Source organism: Caloenas nicobarica, chromosome 5, assembly GCF_036013445.1.
Source record: "Caloenas nicobarica isolate bCalNic1 chromosome 5, bCalNic1.hap1, whole genome shotgun sequence".
Lineage (NCBI taxonomy): Eukaryota > Metazoa > Chordata > Aves > Columbiformes > Columbidae > Caloenas > Caloenas nicobarica.
Window position 1 is genome coordinate 59,243,201 of NC_088249.1, and position 16,887 is coordinate 59,260,087.

Here is a 16,887-nt window from a genome sequence, read left to right on the forward strand (position 1 = left end):
AGGCAGCTTTCAGAGAAAAATCAGTGGTTTTTATTGCTTCTATGAACTTTGTTGATCAAAACTTCAGAAAGCCATTTCCTGTTAGTGCCAGGTTGTTCTGCTTTCTTTGGCTTCCCCTTACTCTGCTTAAAATGATCACAGTGTCCTGCTATAAGGATCAAATTGGAAGCAGTTCTCGGAGATGGAAATGCCTTAAGCACTCAAAGCAGGAATTTAATAGCATTAGGTTATGTGGTACTAGTTAGTACTAATTAAAATTGAGTGACCATCTCTAGCACTGTAACGCTTGAAACAATTTTCTTGTCATAAATGTGGGAGCTTTCCATCTGGAAGACTGGATGACTTACATTATTTTGGATCCACTTCAGATAGTCTGATCACAGAGAAACTTGCCCAAATTGATCCTTGTAACATAATTTCTCTGTACTCCAAGCGATGGTTTTGTAGAGTTACTTCCTCTGTATAATAAGGGATGATGGAAGGTATTTCTGCATATTTTAAAGTGGAAGCAGTGAGGTTAAGAAGCTAAGCCATATTTCTGATGGTTGATCTCTTAGTGACTCTAATAAACCAATTTTGGTTTGTTACAGAGATCTGGTCTTGTACAGTGTGCAGGAAGATCAGGGGAACTTGCTCCCTCACCTAAAGGTGTCACGTGCATGTGTTCTGTACTGTGCAGTTTGAGTCTTTCATCAAGTTGGATTGTTCAGTACAGCTAGATATTCCAGTATGCTGAAGTGGAAAAATAAGAGTATCCAACACAAGACAACTTTCACCTTTTTTTTTTTTGAAGAAACTTACTGTTGCACCTATAATTTCTGATTCTATATAAAGATTGGATAACCAAACTCCACTTTATTAATATGCAGAAACATCCTATTGATCTAATATGCTTTGGGTGCAGAGCAAGATGGGATGTGTAACATAGGGCTGTGGGGCTGGAGGGTAAAAAAATTTACAATCTTACTGTGTTTTTCTTGTTTGAACTAATCTTTACAAGTGTAACCTGTACATTTCCTGCCTTGGACTGTAGGATGATGAAAACAATAACACGTCTTCATAAGGCCATGATGTTGTTAGAATACTTTACAAGCAATTCTTGGATCTGGAATACTGAAAATATGACTATGCTAATGAACCAGCTAAACCCCCAAGACAAAAAGGCAAGTAGCTGTGTGATGCGGGCATGGGAACTGAAAGTGAAATGTAAGCTTGTTGATTTAAGATTGGATAAGCATATGAACTGGTAATGCAGCTTACTGTAATGTAGAGCTAACTCTAGTACTAACTCAGTGCTAGGGATTCTTGTCCCATCCTTTCAGTTGTGCCAGGGCTGTGTTATGTGCTACCCTGTTTCCTCAAAAATAAGGCAGGGTCTTATTAATTTTTGTTTCAAAAGATGCTTACTACTTACATGTATAGCTGCCTGGACACTATTTAAATTGACTTTTTAATGAACTGTAACTAGGGCTCATTTTTGGAGTAGAGCTTATATTTCGAGCATCCTCAAAAATAATGAAAAATCATGCTAGGGCTTGTTTTCAGGGTAGGTCTTATTTTTGGGGAAATAGGGTAGGTCAGTACTGTGGTCAGAGAGGAAAGAAGGGCAGGAACCCCTGAAGGAGTCCTGATGTATAAGATGGTTGTCTTTGGAGAGGCCTGAGCATGTCATCTGATGTTGCCCATACATCAACCACATGGCCAGGCTGTTATGGTTTTACCTACATCATAAATAAAACAAGGTTTTACTTACTGACTGCCATCTCTTTTCTGAGGAGCAGGAGTTGGGTTTTGAGGGATTTTTTTTTTTTTTGCTTGTTTTATATATCGCTTTCATGACTTGGCCAGAAAGCTCCTGTATTCAAAGAAATGCCGGTGTAATTCTCTTCTTTCTGAAGCACACTCTTGCTGTGTGACTAAAACTGCCCCGTACAATGGGAAAAGTGTAGCAGAAGCACGATGACAAAGTCCTGAAGGAGGTTGAGGAAGAACAAAATCTGCTGTTGAATGCAGGGTCTGAGTAAGAGTGAAAGAACTCAAAGGAAAAGTCGTAGTCTTCCCACTGAGTATGGTGGTTGGCCAGCTATGTGAGTCTGTATTTTTGTGCGATCTTTACCAGTCTCAGGCTGACAGAAACGCCTGGACAGGGCTGTGTGGTTCACCCTGGTGAACTGAAGGATTATCTGAAGCTCTCTTCCTTGCCTGCATGTGTGCCTGTGCTGCCTGATTCCCACCTCCGTGCCCCTCCTGTGGTTGGGAAAAGTTTATGCAAATCTTACTGGATTCGTTCCAAGTTATTAAAAATATCTTTGTGCAATAGTGAAGCTGTGATGGAACGGAGTTGTTATTTCCTCTCCTATCCCCCCACCCCAATATGTCTCACAGGAAGATACATGTAGGTGTTAAAGTACTGCAACTGAGATCAATTTCTGCCCCCCAGCATAAGTTTAAACTTATTTTCAGCTCTCATTTTGTTGTTTAATATTCAGCAGGATAAAAATCATCAGCTGTAGCTTTAAAAACTTGGATTCCCTTATGTGTTTCAAGCAGTTTTGTCATCTTTAAGATGTCTTTCCTATTCAAGTGTTTTCAAGAATTTAGTTCCATAGTTAAGTTGAAGAAAAGCTGCCAAACTTCTAAGTAAACTTCCTAGAAGTAGGAAATAGAATAGCTCTTGGTGATTCTTGTGTGGAGAGGATTTGTACCCCTTCACTCCCCTCGCCTCCCCCCAGCAATTTGAGTTCTGAAAGTTTAAAAAACAAAATCAAAATAACCCCAGAGCTTTGGACTGTTAGTATTTTTCAAGTAGCTGAATTTTCAATAAGATATGCAGACAGCAATAAAGATCTAGTTGAAATAATGGTTGAAACTTTACTTCTTACATTCTTGCTATGATATGTTACGGAAAATAAATTTTGAGAGATTGAGAATTTATGACTACTAAGAAGGCTCTTTAGCATGTGTGTATTATATCATGACTAGAACTTACAAACAATGCTAAATTACAAAGAACTGTAATGGGTTTATTTTTCATCATACCTTATAACACACCTGCCATGCTGTTAAGCAACTTATTTGGAAGCATGGACTTGGGGATTTGGTCTGTGTTTAACAACTTTTAAAGTTCAATACAGTTTCACTGCACGAAACTGTTTACTTGTCTCTCGTTCCTATAATGATCTGGCTTATTCTTTTACCTGAAACAAAATTGGCCGAGTTAAAAACCTGCTAGGATAAATCTTCATATTTATTGGGACTTAAATACCTGTTACTGTAGAATCTTGAGGAAATAAATACATCAGTGAAAAACTTGAGTTGTGCAATTACAGTAGTAGTTTCCTCTCCTGAGGAAGATACTTACATGGTTCTTTTAAAAATATAGGTGTACAACTCTAAGCATAGCTGAAAGAACTCTGCGTTTGTCAAACAGTGAACTTGACACAGGGCGGTGTTTATTCTATAGCATATTAGAAAAAGAAGCTGGTGGTTGAGTCAGAAATGGGATCTAAATCTGGACCATTCTTATGACTAAGAACAAGATAATTCCAACTTGTCTTTGATGCAAGAAAGTTATCTGGTATAAAGGCATTCTTTTTCTTTAAATTATTACATATAGCAGGTGGATTTTCAGGCAATTAACAGTGAAAGCTTTTTTTTTTATGCAGACATTTAATTTTGATGTTCGACAACTACATTGGGCAGAATACATGGAAAATTACTGCATGGGAACGAAGAAATATGTGCTGAACGAAGAAATGTCTGGCCTCCCTGCAGCTAGGAAACACTTGAATAAGTATGAACTTTTATTCTTCCGTTTATATTTTTGTGTTTTCCTGCCCTTGTCAAGTTTTGCTTAATTGCTTCATAGCAGCTGTTTAGGTTCTCCAGAATTCTTCTGTTCCAGTCTAGTGATGATCTGAAAAGCATTTTCTGAAGAAATCAGATGTCATTTTTTTTTTGTGTTGTTGCTCCTGAGTTGCTCTCAGTATTAATAGTTACAGTGTTAGTCTGGGAGTATGGTTGGAGCCCTGATCACTAGTGTATACTGTAATCCAGGTTTCTGACTTTACTCAAGTATCTCTTGGAAGGTAAAAAGGTACATAGCAACACAAGGTCAAGAATGGCTAGTTGAGTTAGAGGTTTAATAGAACAATAGTAGTTTGTTCTGAGAATGTGCTCTTTTGAAGCAGGTAAGTAAACAGGCATGGACTCTGCACCTCAGAGCACGAAACTTTGATGTTGGTGCTCTAAGATGACTTCTTGGCCTGTTGTCTGCTGCTTCACTCTTCCAATTTGAATACGTTGTTACTGTCTGGAATTTTACTGGTGCAGTTGCCCTTGTTTTCTTCTTGGCTGATTCATAATGACAGTTGTAGACCTTTTGATTGTCTCTTTAAAGAGTAAACTAGAAGTGATTAATCTTGTTCTGCAATACTACTTAACATCTGCTATCCTGATAGCACAGAGAGAAGTGGCCTACGTCATTACTTGTCCTTCTAAAAACGAGGACTTGCAGTTGTAGAGTGGATATGTTACAATCTCAACATGGTAATCTTTGATAATGGTGAGGATAGCTGAAGCGGTGTCTCCTGGTTATTTTTTTCTTTTAATTTAGATGCTGTTAAAAATAATAGGAGTTATCATATAGTTGCCATTCTTTGTACAGAGGATCCTACCAAAAATAACATGAGAAATAGTCATGTATTGCAACAGCATCTGGTGGTCCCCAGCTCTCTGTTTAAAAGTGGATTATTTTGCAAGAGGTTTATATTCTAACATATTTACTCTTAAGGTATTAAGTTGGTCTCTTCTGTTACCGTCTAGCTCTTTAATCTGAAATTGAGGAGTCCATTGCTTCAATGTTAACCAGATGTGGCAGCCTAGGGTACCAGGCTTCTGGGAAACTACTGAGTACATTTTTTTTCCTCAAATAGAGAAGTGGGCTTTACTTTTGTAATATGGAAATTTACACTTCTTGTTTTCTACAAATAAGGTATGTAGAGGAAGGTCTGGCTATAGTAACACCCAGCCTACCTGTAAAACAAGATAAGGTCAGTGAAGGGCAGTGAGCATCTTCTTGAAAAGAGCTGCCTTTAAAATACAAACTGTCATGATCTACTGAACCAAAGAGACTGCTCTAAGAAACGTGAGCAAATTCTGGTTGCTATTTGTCTTGAAGCTTCCATCTTTACATGTGAGAAGATTGCTAAAAGTCACAGTTGCCCTAAAAGTACGCTTAGTATCCCCTAGTCTTTAAATATAGTTCTCTGAGAAGGAACGAGCTTAAAATTGCAGTGATGACTCTAGGCTCTGTGGCTGGAAAATCCTATGATGGTGTGTTATTCTTTTTCTGTCAGCAGCTGTTGGAGTTACTTCTACATATTTATGAAGTTATATATATGTGGGGAGGAGGGAGTTCATAGTGTTAAATACTTCCTCGTTTCTGGGGTGGATGGCAGCCTTCTGTTGCTCAGTTACTGTGTGTGTGACCTTTGCTTCAGGAGGTTTTTCATCAAGCAGCTATAAAGCAGAAGTATATGTGGTTAGCTACAGGGCTGGCTCTGTTCCTTAGTTTTCATGTGTTCTGCTTTTTAGCAGTGAACTATGGAAAAACTTTCTCTGGTCCTTCACTTATCAGCTTACTTCTGTCATTCACTTAATACCGCTCATAATGTATCTTGAGACGAATAGATGAACAATTTATATTCTACATTAGAAGTTAGTTTTTAGTGTTCTTTTTTTCCTGCAAGTCTTGGTACTTTGCCTTTTAATTATTTCTTTTGTTTTCCTTAGGTTAAGGAATATACGCTATGGCTTCAATACAGTTCTTGTGATCCTGATCTGGCGCATCTTTATTGCAAGATCACAAATGGCAAGAAATATCTGGTACTTTGTGGTTAGTCTGTGTTACAAGTTCCTCTCCTACTTCAGAGCCTCCAGTACTATGAGATAACTGAAGAAGAGAATTTAGCATTAGGACATCTATGCATATGGTGGTCTAACTGCACAGAGCCTGTAACATGTAGTCATCTCACATTTTGTAAAAGCATAATTTCGTCTTAAATTGGAGTGTGAAATATACGGTATGGTATATGTAATGTTAGTTGTGTATCTTCCTGGAAACAGAGAAAATAAAATGGCCAAGTGCCAGGTTGAATTGGCATTAGGCAAGCATTTAAATAACATTAACTCCTTGACCTGGGGAAAACATTTTAGACCACTGACCAACATAACTGTGCAATTTGGAACGTGTTGATTGAAATCTGCCTTAATATGATTCTTTTTTCTCAAGTTTTACTCCACATTGAGCAAGGTAAATATTGACTTAGTAGTTGCTAGTTGCTGTAGACCTATTTATTTGAAATTCTTCTAAATTACAAAGGGTTTACAAGTTACAAAAGTGTATAAATGATGGTGGATGTCCTGAAAAAAAAATTCGAGGACTTTTGTAATTTGTCTTTAATTTTTGCCACTTCTTCCCTTCTCAAAGTAGGGATGCAACAATGGTGCCTACTTTGCTTTAAAAGAAAAAAGGAAAAAAAAATCAAACCAACCTTCCTTAATTACTGAAAGGCCTTTTGTCTGATCTGGTCTTCAGAATGCACTTGGTGATTCAGTTCTGTGCTCAAAACCGACTGCATCCAGCTTGCATTTATGTCAGCATGAACAATTTGTTTCTCTGAAAGCAGAATTGATCCTATCATTGAGCAGATAAAAGGAAACATAACCCTGAGGGGGGCAAAAATGAAGTAATTGACCGTCCTCTTTTTTTTTTTCAAATGATTTTTATTGAGAACACAGAGCCAGCACTTGATTGTTACACTTCTGACTTCACGTATTTGAAAGGAATTTATTATGCTTATTTGCTATTTATATTACTGGTAATAGTAGTTGGACAAACTATAGGCTTTCACTAGGAGATATGCCTGGTTTTAAATTGTAAGAAATAATAGCAAATACTTCATGAATTATTGTTTTTTTAAGTCTCTGAGCTATGAAACTTGATGCATGGACAACGGCAATGCATCAGCATGCTTCCTCATCCCTGCTCCAAATAAAACCTCTCGTTTCACTGGGCTAGCAGGGCAACATCCACCTTGCTGCAAAATGAAAGTATGTTAACAATTCTTCCATCTGTCTCAAATTATTAGGTTTAAATCTGAAGAAATTTGTTTTTTCTGCATGTTGCTTTGTTTCAGTAGGGAAAACCATTTGTAAAAATAGCAAGTTGTAAGAAACTATTGAATCCCGGTTTAAGGCAATACATGAATATCCCTTTAAATTTTGGTTGCACAGAATTCTGCCTGAGAACACTGTAATGTTCATTTAGTTGATGCACTGACCAGCACCCTTGCCCAGTGTGTGTTCACTAAAATCAGTTTATACTGATGAATAATGTTCTTGGATCTTCTTGGAAAGGCAAATAATTACACAGTAGCTATTATACATCAAACTTACCCTTGGTAGTTTTTTTGTCCTATTTGAATTGAGTATGTAGAGAACTTATTTGGTCTTCTTGTGAAAACTCTAAAGAGAACACTTTTCATGCAGGTATATATCTCATTTTGAAAAGATAATTGCTTCCTTGCTGAAGCTGAATATTCTGTAGTAAGTAGTTAAGCTGTAATTCCTCTTTAAAATTACTTGTGTATATATAAAACTAGTGATGAAAAGCCTAAATGGTCTAGGACCACACCTTGTGTGAGAGACCTCTGACTGTGGCTGAAAATAAATTATGGCTTCTGTGACTGAAGATGTTCCACTTCAACAAATCCATTAGGTGTATTACATTTTTAGTTGCCTCCTCAAGTTTCTTACTAGACCTGAAAGTATGCTTAAGCATTCCTGCGTTGTAGACTTTTTTCAGAGGTGCCTACTATCCAGTGACCCCCCGCCTTGTCCCATGTTGGCATGTGGCTGAAGTTTGCAAAAGACAAATACATCATATTCTGAAAATTGTCCTGGGAAGCAATTTGCTTATGAATTTCGGTTGTTTGTAACTATTATACATGGTACTTTTAATGTTGATTTGTTAATACTGAGAACTATGAAGCCAATGAACTGATTATTTCTGGTCCAAAACACTGCTTAGAAATCTGTTCTTTTGAATAAATAACAAAGAAAAGGATTACTTTAAACATAAGGCTGTTTAACCACTACTTTTTAAACATTTGCCAATGTAGAAACCCAACTTTTTTCCCTCTTCGGAGACCATGGTTCTGTGCACTATTGGTATCTTACACAAATTCCTTGGTCATCCTATTTAACTGACAATAGATTCAGTGTCACGTTTGTTACACAAGTTTCGTCACTTCCTGTGGTCAGTCTGTGAAATTCTATCTGAAACTGCAGATTCTTTTTTTTTTTTTTTCCATATCAGAACCCTGTTCTCTTGCAGTTCTTCATACCAGTGTTTTCACATAACAGATGTTGATCAAAAATATACTGGAACTATATTTTGATACAGTAAGCTAGACTCACTGTACTGACTAGAATGTTACAGGAGGTATTCTAGTTGGTTAAATAGGAAGAAGAGCAGTCTGAAACATGATCACTTAGCAGTTACTGGTATTTAAATTTGGGACCAGGAAAAAAATAAATGTTTTCCCGTAATGTGTTTCTCTGCTGTAGGAACAGATGTTTGGAAATAAATGCTAAATCTGTGAGCTTTTATAAGACATAAACAGAAATATTGGGTGCCTTTGTTTGTAAACCAAAAATAAACAAATCCCTTGAAAGTGTTGTTACAGTGTTTATTGTATTTTTGCATGGTTTTAGTGTAGTTTGTGGAAAATAACTGGATAGTGTAAATGCCATGAACATGTTCTTTCCTTCGTGAGAAACTTTGCAGTATTAGTCACTAACTTGATTTTCATTGTAAAGAAGAAAAAAAAGTGTGAGGGAAGCAACAACCAAACCCCCCACAATCTAAACCTTCATGGAGTGTTACCAACACATGTGGTGAGGTCATGGTGACTTCCTTGTATGTCAGCTAGTTTTCTCCTCACTGTCATTGCCTCTTCATTTGTAGTATTTAGTTTCAAATTTACTTACGTAGCTGGGTGCTTTTTCACATAGTTTAAAAGGGTACTGTGGTTTTGCAGTAGCTTTTGCCTTAACATTTCAAGGAGCTGCAAGCAACTAAAGCTATTTGTAGCATCTACATTTTGTGGTGAGGGAGGAAAAGGCAGCATTAAGTTAGCGTATCACCAAAATGGATTGTGCGGATTTATTTTGTTTGGTTGGGTTTTAACCTTAATTTCTTGGAATAATCAGATTTCATAGATTCCTGCTCCATTTATCAAGAGCACAGTTCTAGAGATCAGGTACGATCTGTAAGCTGTGCTTTGGGGTCTACCATCTTTAAAGCATAACCTCCTTTGCTTGACTTTAAGACTTAAACTGCCAAACAGATGGGGTTTTTTTTTGGTTCAAAATTGGAAGCGAGGAACAAAAAGTTTCAAGATGTTATCCCTTATGTGTCTTCTGCTGTTAGACATTTTGCCCTTTCTTTGTAGTACAGTGTTACATCGTACTTTGATCAAAAACAAAGAACAGGTTTATAGAGGTAACTTGGATCTGAGAAATAACCCGCGCAGAGTTGGGAAGTATAGCTTTTCATAGTAGTTTTATGTATTTCACAATCTGCTGAGCAGACTTTAAAACAGCAATGAGGAAAAGTCACCAAAGAATGGCTGCTCTGGAGAAATGTAAGTTTGTTTTAAAATATATTCTCGCTGTTTGTCAATCTTTTTGTGCTGAAGTATGTGCAGTTTGTATTGTCTAGCCTGGTGATGTTCACTGTGTTTGAGTAGCTATCTAGAAGCTGTAAAATAGTTCCAGTGGAGCTGATATGAATCGTCTGCTCTTATTTTTAATATGTGCTATACCGTCATAAGTTTAGAAGTGAAGGTGGGCAGGCCTCATCACTTTACATTCTAGATTTCGTTGTTCTCCTCTAGAGTATTTCTTGAGTTTCTTCAGACAGCTCTGTCCTCCCTTCTGTCTGCAGATGACTCCAAGTTAAAGGTTACTTAACCAAACTGTGAGCTGCTTCTCTGCCATCTCAAACTAAATTTAACCCTGCTTCCACTTTCAAGATATTTATAAATGCTTTCCTCCTTAATGTTATCGTAGTACTTCAGTGCAGAGATGACACTCACTTTGGCTTTCCCTGCTCTGCAACAAATATGATTCACTGATAGATAATTAGTAATTATGCAACTGTCTCTTCTGGAGTATGGAACAATGACAGCTTTGACCAGCTTTTTTCCTACTATGAGAAGCAGGAGAAACTGTGACTAATTGATGACAGCAAAAGTTCCAACATGTTAGTGCACTGAATAAAACTGGAATGCTTAGAGCCAAGGGCTCTAGATAGGGTGAATGGGACTCTTTTGATTCAGTTATATCCATTAACTACAAGAGTAGCTATTACTACCAGAAGCCTTTAATTTTATTCTAATTGAATTGTTTTATCTTTCAGGATGGTAATTCTGAACTACAACTTCTGAAAAATGAATATCCTGGCATGTAGAAGCACGGCCTCTTTTTTCTTTATGAGCATATGAAAAAACTGAAGCATGGACTTAAGATTCTTTGAAAAGAAAAAATGAAAACTACTTGGTTAAAATTTTCTGCGATGTAGAATGAACACTAAATTTTAAACTGCCTTTGCCTCACATGGTAGGAGTCTCTGCTACATCCTCTGTGTATGCCCTGTCTCTACACTCTACCACCAGGAGTGTCAGGAAGTAGTTGTTGTATTCGTGTTTAATCAACAAACATCTGATTTACCACCTAACTGAAAGTGATTCAATACTTAACCACTCTTAATTTCTGTGTATCATGTCAGCATTAATCCAGACTGAAGACAGCATCTTATAGATGAATATTTGTATCCTTATGAAACTCAGGATCTCATCCTTCATTCCCAATTGAAGTTATCCCAGAACTGGATGTCTAGGGACACAAATAGTTACTGTTTTAAGCACTTAACTTGGATGGAATTCAAGAATCTAAAGTCAGGAGGCTTGATTTCCTCTATTATATAGTTTTCTCAGTGTGATTCAGAATCATGAGGCAAATGCTTAAAATAAGCAGAGACTTGTCAAAAGCAGTCACATTGTGGAGTGGGGAGAGAAAGAACTGTGGAAGTGAAAGGAAATGGTTAAATTATGGGAGCATGCTGAATGTTGTTAATATCTGTCCCTGTGTTAGTATATATGTGGAATTGAGGCTGTATAGACACCGTTGTCATGTGCCTCATGATATGCATTGTGTGTAAAGCTTGTGGTCCAAACAGATAAATCAGACAAGAAGTGAACTCTAAGTCAGCAAGCCTGCCATCTAGCACTTCTCACTCAATATACTCTCCTAGGGCAGTGCTTATTCAACTTAAAAATTCTGTTTGGAGAGGGACAGCATCTGAAGAGATGTTTGGAATATTGCTGACAGTGTACAGAGTCTGGAAGATAAGGTTTTCTTTGCCATTTGCTGGATAGAAATCTGCTTGCGAGTTATTTACATGGCATAGAGCAGTGTCCCACAGATACGTTAGTCACTCCTGTGATTAGGCTCCCATGAACAGACTCCTAGTCTGTTCAAACAGGCTTTAAAAAAAATCTTATACTTCAAAGAGGTAATTAATTTTGAACAAATTGCATGGTTTAGAACAAGAGGACTTGACAGGTGCCGTAAATCTGTAGCAGGAAGAATGGAAATTTCCTGATACACTTGCTGTGCTGTGCAATTCCTTGCTTAGTGTTCCTTCAAAGAATATTTGATACGCTTATTTTTTAAGTTGTACTTAATAGTTAAGTATAATTCTCCAATTGTGTGAAGCTACTTTTACATTGAGATTAGTTGGTTTTTGTTTGCCTATGTTTCGAATCTCTTTCCTGTTTCATAAAGGCGGTCACAATTTAGGTCAGGCACCTGCTAGTTGTTGCATAAAGCACACAGCACATACTCTCAGACTCTTTTCCCTAGTAACTAGGCTAAGGATTTGAGTCAACTTCAGGCCAGAGCAGCACAATCCTCCTGAAGCAGTTGAGCTTTCACTGAGTTGCTGTGAATTAACAACACATGCTGTTCTGACTGTTAATGTGACCTGCTGCAAGCCTGCAAGTGGAGGAGCTCTCTTCCAAATACAGCAGTGGAGGACCCATAAACTGATTTTTCCCCGGCGTTCTGTTTGTTGGCAGAGCACTTGTCTATAATCAGCTACTTAACACAGTCTAATGTAGGACTTGTAACAATCACCTTTTTCCTTTGTATCATATTGCAAGAGTGACAATCTAGTAGGCTGCTTCTGTGGTTGAGTCTTAGGTTTAATCTCCCCTTGCCGAAAGGGCTTTTTTAAAAGGAAAACCAGAGCTCTGGATTTAACTATGCTTCACTTAAGATCTGATATATTTGGAGTATTTAATGGTGGATTAGTTTGCATGGAGCAAACTACTCTTAAACTGTTGACTCCTTTGCTTTCCTCCCCACTCCGACGCTACCATTGGTTCCTCTGCTCTTGCCACCCACTCAGCTGACCGTGGTTCTAGTGCCAGGCCTCTTGAGATGAACAGATTGCACGCTTCTGGTTGCACACACCTTATTAATGCCAGCCACTGTAGTATTCTAAAAAAAAAAACAATGTGGCCATTTTGCTGATATCTAAATTCTCATTCTTGGAAACAAACGAAAGGCTTCTCATTCTCCTGTGACAACAAGTATCAATCTAAATTATGCACTTGTACTGAGCAGAGCATGTCTCTCTACTCCTCAATCCGTATGTGGTTTTAAGCTGCAATGAATCTTTCCTTGTCGGTGACACCTGCGGTTTTCCTCTGTTAAATATTTGATTTGGAAAGAAAAACATGCAAGGTAACTTCCACTCTTTGTGACTCTAATTTAAAACCAAGTCTATCCATTTTTAATAGGAATGTGCAGCACTTAGCCTAGTATGTCACCTTCTGGATGAATGGCTTCTGCATTGCAGAACCAGTAGGTGCTTAGCAGCTCTGTGTGAGTTCAAAGAGCATGAAATGTGACTTGAAATTCTCCAGAACATAGGTGGCTGAAGATGTTTTAGGGACTTACACTCCAGTAGTATTCTGTGAAGGCTTTCCTGTAGCAGTCCTCTCTGGTTAGAGGCAGAACAGTTCCTTTTTTTTTTTTTTTTTTTTAAATGTTAAGTGATCTCACCGTTACATCAGTCTCCACTCTTACTGTAGAGCAAGAGGAAAGTGCTGGTATGAGTTAAACCACTGGTAGGAAACAGTAGCTATGTCTGAATTAATAAGCTAAAATATCTTTAATCAGACTTGATAGAGAAGTACTGGAAAAACTCAGAGCTACAGAATATAGAAGCTGTTAGTGCTTTTCTTTTAAAGGTTGTGCTAGTACCTATCAAATAGCTTTGCTTCTAGTTAGAATTTTACTGTAACTTTTTTAAGTAAAACGTACTAAGACAAGGAAGCAAGTGCAAAAAAGTCAGCCAGTTCTTCTTTGCACTTCTTTGTTTTAGAATTAAATGCAATCTTGTCACTTTAGTCATTCTGTTGGAATCTCTCGGGGTTTGTGCTTCTTGTTTGTCTGTTGTTGCAATAGGAATTGCTGCCCTGGGTGCCAGCAGTGGTCAGTGTAGCTGGCATAGAAGCTGAATGAGGAATCTGGAAACAGATGCTCCCTTCACTCATGGTGGGTTTACAGGTGCTTGGCAGGCAGGTTTAGTAATTAACCTTTTCATGTCAGGCATCTTTTAGGATAAGTTGGATATGTGGTGGCACAGTAAGGTAGCTTGCCTGAAAGGGCCACCTCTTCAGGCACTTTAAAAAAAAAAAAAAAAAGTATTGAGAAAAACCATGCTAAGTGGAAAGCCCATGTCACCTGCATATGTCAAACTAATACCCTTTCTAAATCCTGAGGTATTGTCACCATATCAGAATGGGTTTTTTCAATTTTCTGTTAGAAAGCTATGGAAACATAACAGGTGAAAATGATGACTTGCATTTTGATGAATGACGATAATCTTTAAAGCATGAAATCTGCTTACAGGTCATCTTTTAATTCTTCTCACCTGTGAAACATGGGGGTGGCTTCTGTTTTAAGATCACCTTAAAAACCCAGTTGGGAGAGTTTAGAGCAGGTAGTTGTTAGCATGTAGTGCTGCAAAAAGACCCAGGTGCTGCACATCAACTGCTTGGGGCTTTGGAGCAGAAGAACAAGCTCACCTGGGCCTCCTGTGGTGGTGACAGAATGTGCTGCCACCACCTTGAACTGAGAGCACCTGCTGTTCGTCTTCCTGCCCAATTTGCTTCCTGTTCTTTCGTGGGATCTTCAGGGTTGATGGCTGCTGCATTTTCTCCATCGCTTTTCTAGAAGCTTTTGCTGTTCTCTTCGCCAGCAGCAGTTTCATAGGATTCCTTAGGAAATTGGTCAGGAGATGAACACAGACAGCAGGTAAGAAAAAAGCACAGATGAGCAGTGTCCATAAGGAGAAAGCAGAAAAGGCTCAGGGGTTCCTCTGAATAGTGGCTTGTTTGAACTGACCCACAGTGAACTTGCTGCTCTACTTGTTCATTTGTTTGCATCATCCGTGTGCCTCTCTGTGCTGACTTGCTAACACTTGCTTCCAGAGGGACTGTGTGCTGCTGCGCTTCACTGCCTTCAGTTAAAGCACTTGTCCTCAACCGCGGGCCTTTTGCAGACAGTTCTTTTGTTCTCAAGCAGCATTTTTTTTTTTCCTACTGGAGTGTATATAACGTGTTGTGGGCATTCAAATATCCTTTATGGCTTCTGGGTTTTTTTGGTTTTTTGGGTTTTTTTTAGACCTTCTTGAATGCGCTACTAAGTACACTGCAAATGGCTTCCCTTGTGTAGTGCTTTGTCTTTACAGTATTTCAATATCCTGAGCTTGGGTAGCTTGGGGGGGCTAGTGCAAATTTGTAGGTATAGCTCACCAGGAGAACATTGATGTGATTTCATGTGCACGTAGTCAGCACTCCCACTTATAAAAAAAATGATGAATGTGAATTGTGTGGAGCGAAAAACTGTGTGTCATCTTCTTTCCTTCTAGCTGTCTGTAATATTAATCTGTCTATTCATTATTGGATTTTATAGGACTCCTCAAGCTATCTGTACAATGCATGTGGCTTCTGTCATCCAGCCTTCTGGTTTTATGTTCCCTAGAAATAGAATTCTGTCAAAAAAAAAAAGTATATCCAAAGGAGATTTGAGTCCTCATGTTCCTTTAAAGTATTAGCCGGTTGCATTGATCACATTATGAACATAATAATTTGCAAGCATCATATAATAATTTGAAAAACTTCCAAAGTGTTTAATAGATACATGTGTCATAATCTCCATAAACATGTGCATATGTATAAAGAGCAATATACATTGCCAGTTCTTCCTCCTCTGGTTTTGTTCATGGCTTCTGATTTGCTGTTCTGTCTGTGGCTCCTTTTGGAACTGAGGGAGGAAACACTTAACCATTACTATTTTCAAAACGTATCTGCTTTACGAGAAGGCTAAATATAGAATGTCTGTGCCTGGCTTGCATCAAAACTGCACTGGTCCAGTGTCTTCCGAAGTCCTTTTGCTGTGTTGGTGCCGTGGTGTTCACGCTGGCTGTGCAGAAGAGCGCAGTTTGGTCTGAGGAGAAGACACGGAGCTCATCTGGATACAGCATTACTTGAAATTCCTTGGGGCCGCTGGCTGATGCTGTGCTATAGAATTAAACATTCTGAAGCTCACAGCCACTGGTGAGCTTCTGAAGGAGGCTTTTGAAGTATACACCAATGATAGGTGCTAAAATATTAATAGATTTGACGAGCCTATGGTTTATCAGGGGGCACCCTGAAATGGAGGAGGGTGGGTTGTCATCAGTGTCTCGACACAGATGTGGAAGATGGGAAGAAACATTTCATCCTTATTGCAGAAATTACTTCTTGAGACTCGTCTAAAGCCTACTGCCCTGCTGCCTTTTGAAAGCAGGGAGTACGTGTGCATTAAAAACAAAAAAAAAAAAAAGGAAAGCGGTAATAAAGGTGGCAAATTTTATACAACTGGATTAAGTAAGACTTACATAGCTTGTGGTAATATTTGCACTTGTCTGAAAGAGGAGTGGAAAACGGAAGTTAAAATAGAAGGCAGATAATGAATCACTGCTCTTAAAATATTTCTGCTGTTGTCCTTTAGGGCAGAAAGCATAACTGCTTTAGAGATTGTTTTGAAAATAAACGTGCTTACTAAATTATTGCAAACACTGATTTTTTTTTTTTTTTTTTTTTTCCCCAGCAGGAATTGATTATTGATAAAGTTGCTGTAGGATGATGTCTCTCAGCCTGTTTAATTCTGTTCTGCTAAAATGAACTATCTGAGGAAAGATAAAAGGTACAAAGGCTGTATCTGAAACGCTGATTGTATTGCATGTTTTGAACAACAGGATCCCGGCCACTGGCAGGGATGTCTTGGAGCTGAAGTAATTTGCATATGTGAGATGTTAGTTGGTAAGCTCTGCTTAGGTTGAACTGCACTATCATTGTGTGCATTAGTAAGCTTACTAGAAAAGCAATATTCAGTGTTTTAAAGATGTGACACATTCTCTTTATGTGCTGAGACGGTAACATCACAGCAGATTTTCTGACATTCCTTTCACCTCTTTTTTTTTCTTTAGAAAAGAATGACTGAAGATTAGTTGTTTGTTGGAAACTAAGAAATGCAGAGCCCAGATCTCTCTTACCTGGCAATTAACTTGTTAGGAAAAAGGCTTGCCTCAGGAGACTGTTTGTAAGTGGTGCATGTCTACCAATATAGCATTTTAAACAGTGCTGAAGTAAATAATACACTCAACTTTTAAAATCAATTGTTTAATACTGTACAGACAAGGCC

The 16,887-nt window shown here is 38.2% G+C and overlaps 1 protein-coding gene across 2 annotated transcripts in view; it reads left to right on the forward strand.

Annotated features, from left to right (window-relative positions):
• Positions 1-8,741, forward strand: part of FAR1 (fatty acyl-CoA reductase 1) — a 37,935-nt gene extending 29,194 nt beyond the window's left edge. For both annotated transcript variants that reach the window (XM_065636518.1, XM_065636519.1), the window contains exons 10-12: positions 1,034-1,163; positions 3,666-3,793; positions 5,794-8,741. In XM_065636518.1, the coding sequence (XP_065492590.1) occupies positions 1,034-1,163; positions 3,666-3,793; positions 5,794-5,953 (418 nt within the window). In that variant the 3' untranslated portion in view covers positions 5,954-8,741. The remainder of the gene's footprint in view (positions 1-1,033; positions 1,164-3,665; positions 3,794-5,793) is intronic.
• Positions 8,742-16,887: the final 8,146 nt, after the last annotated feature.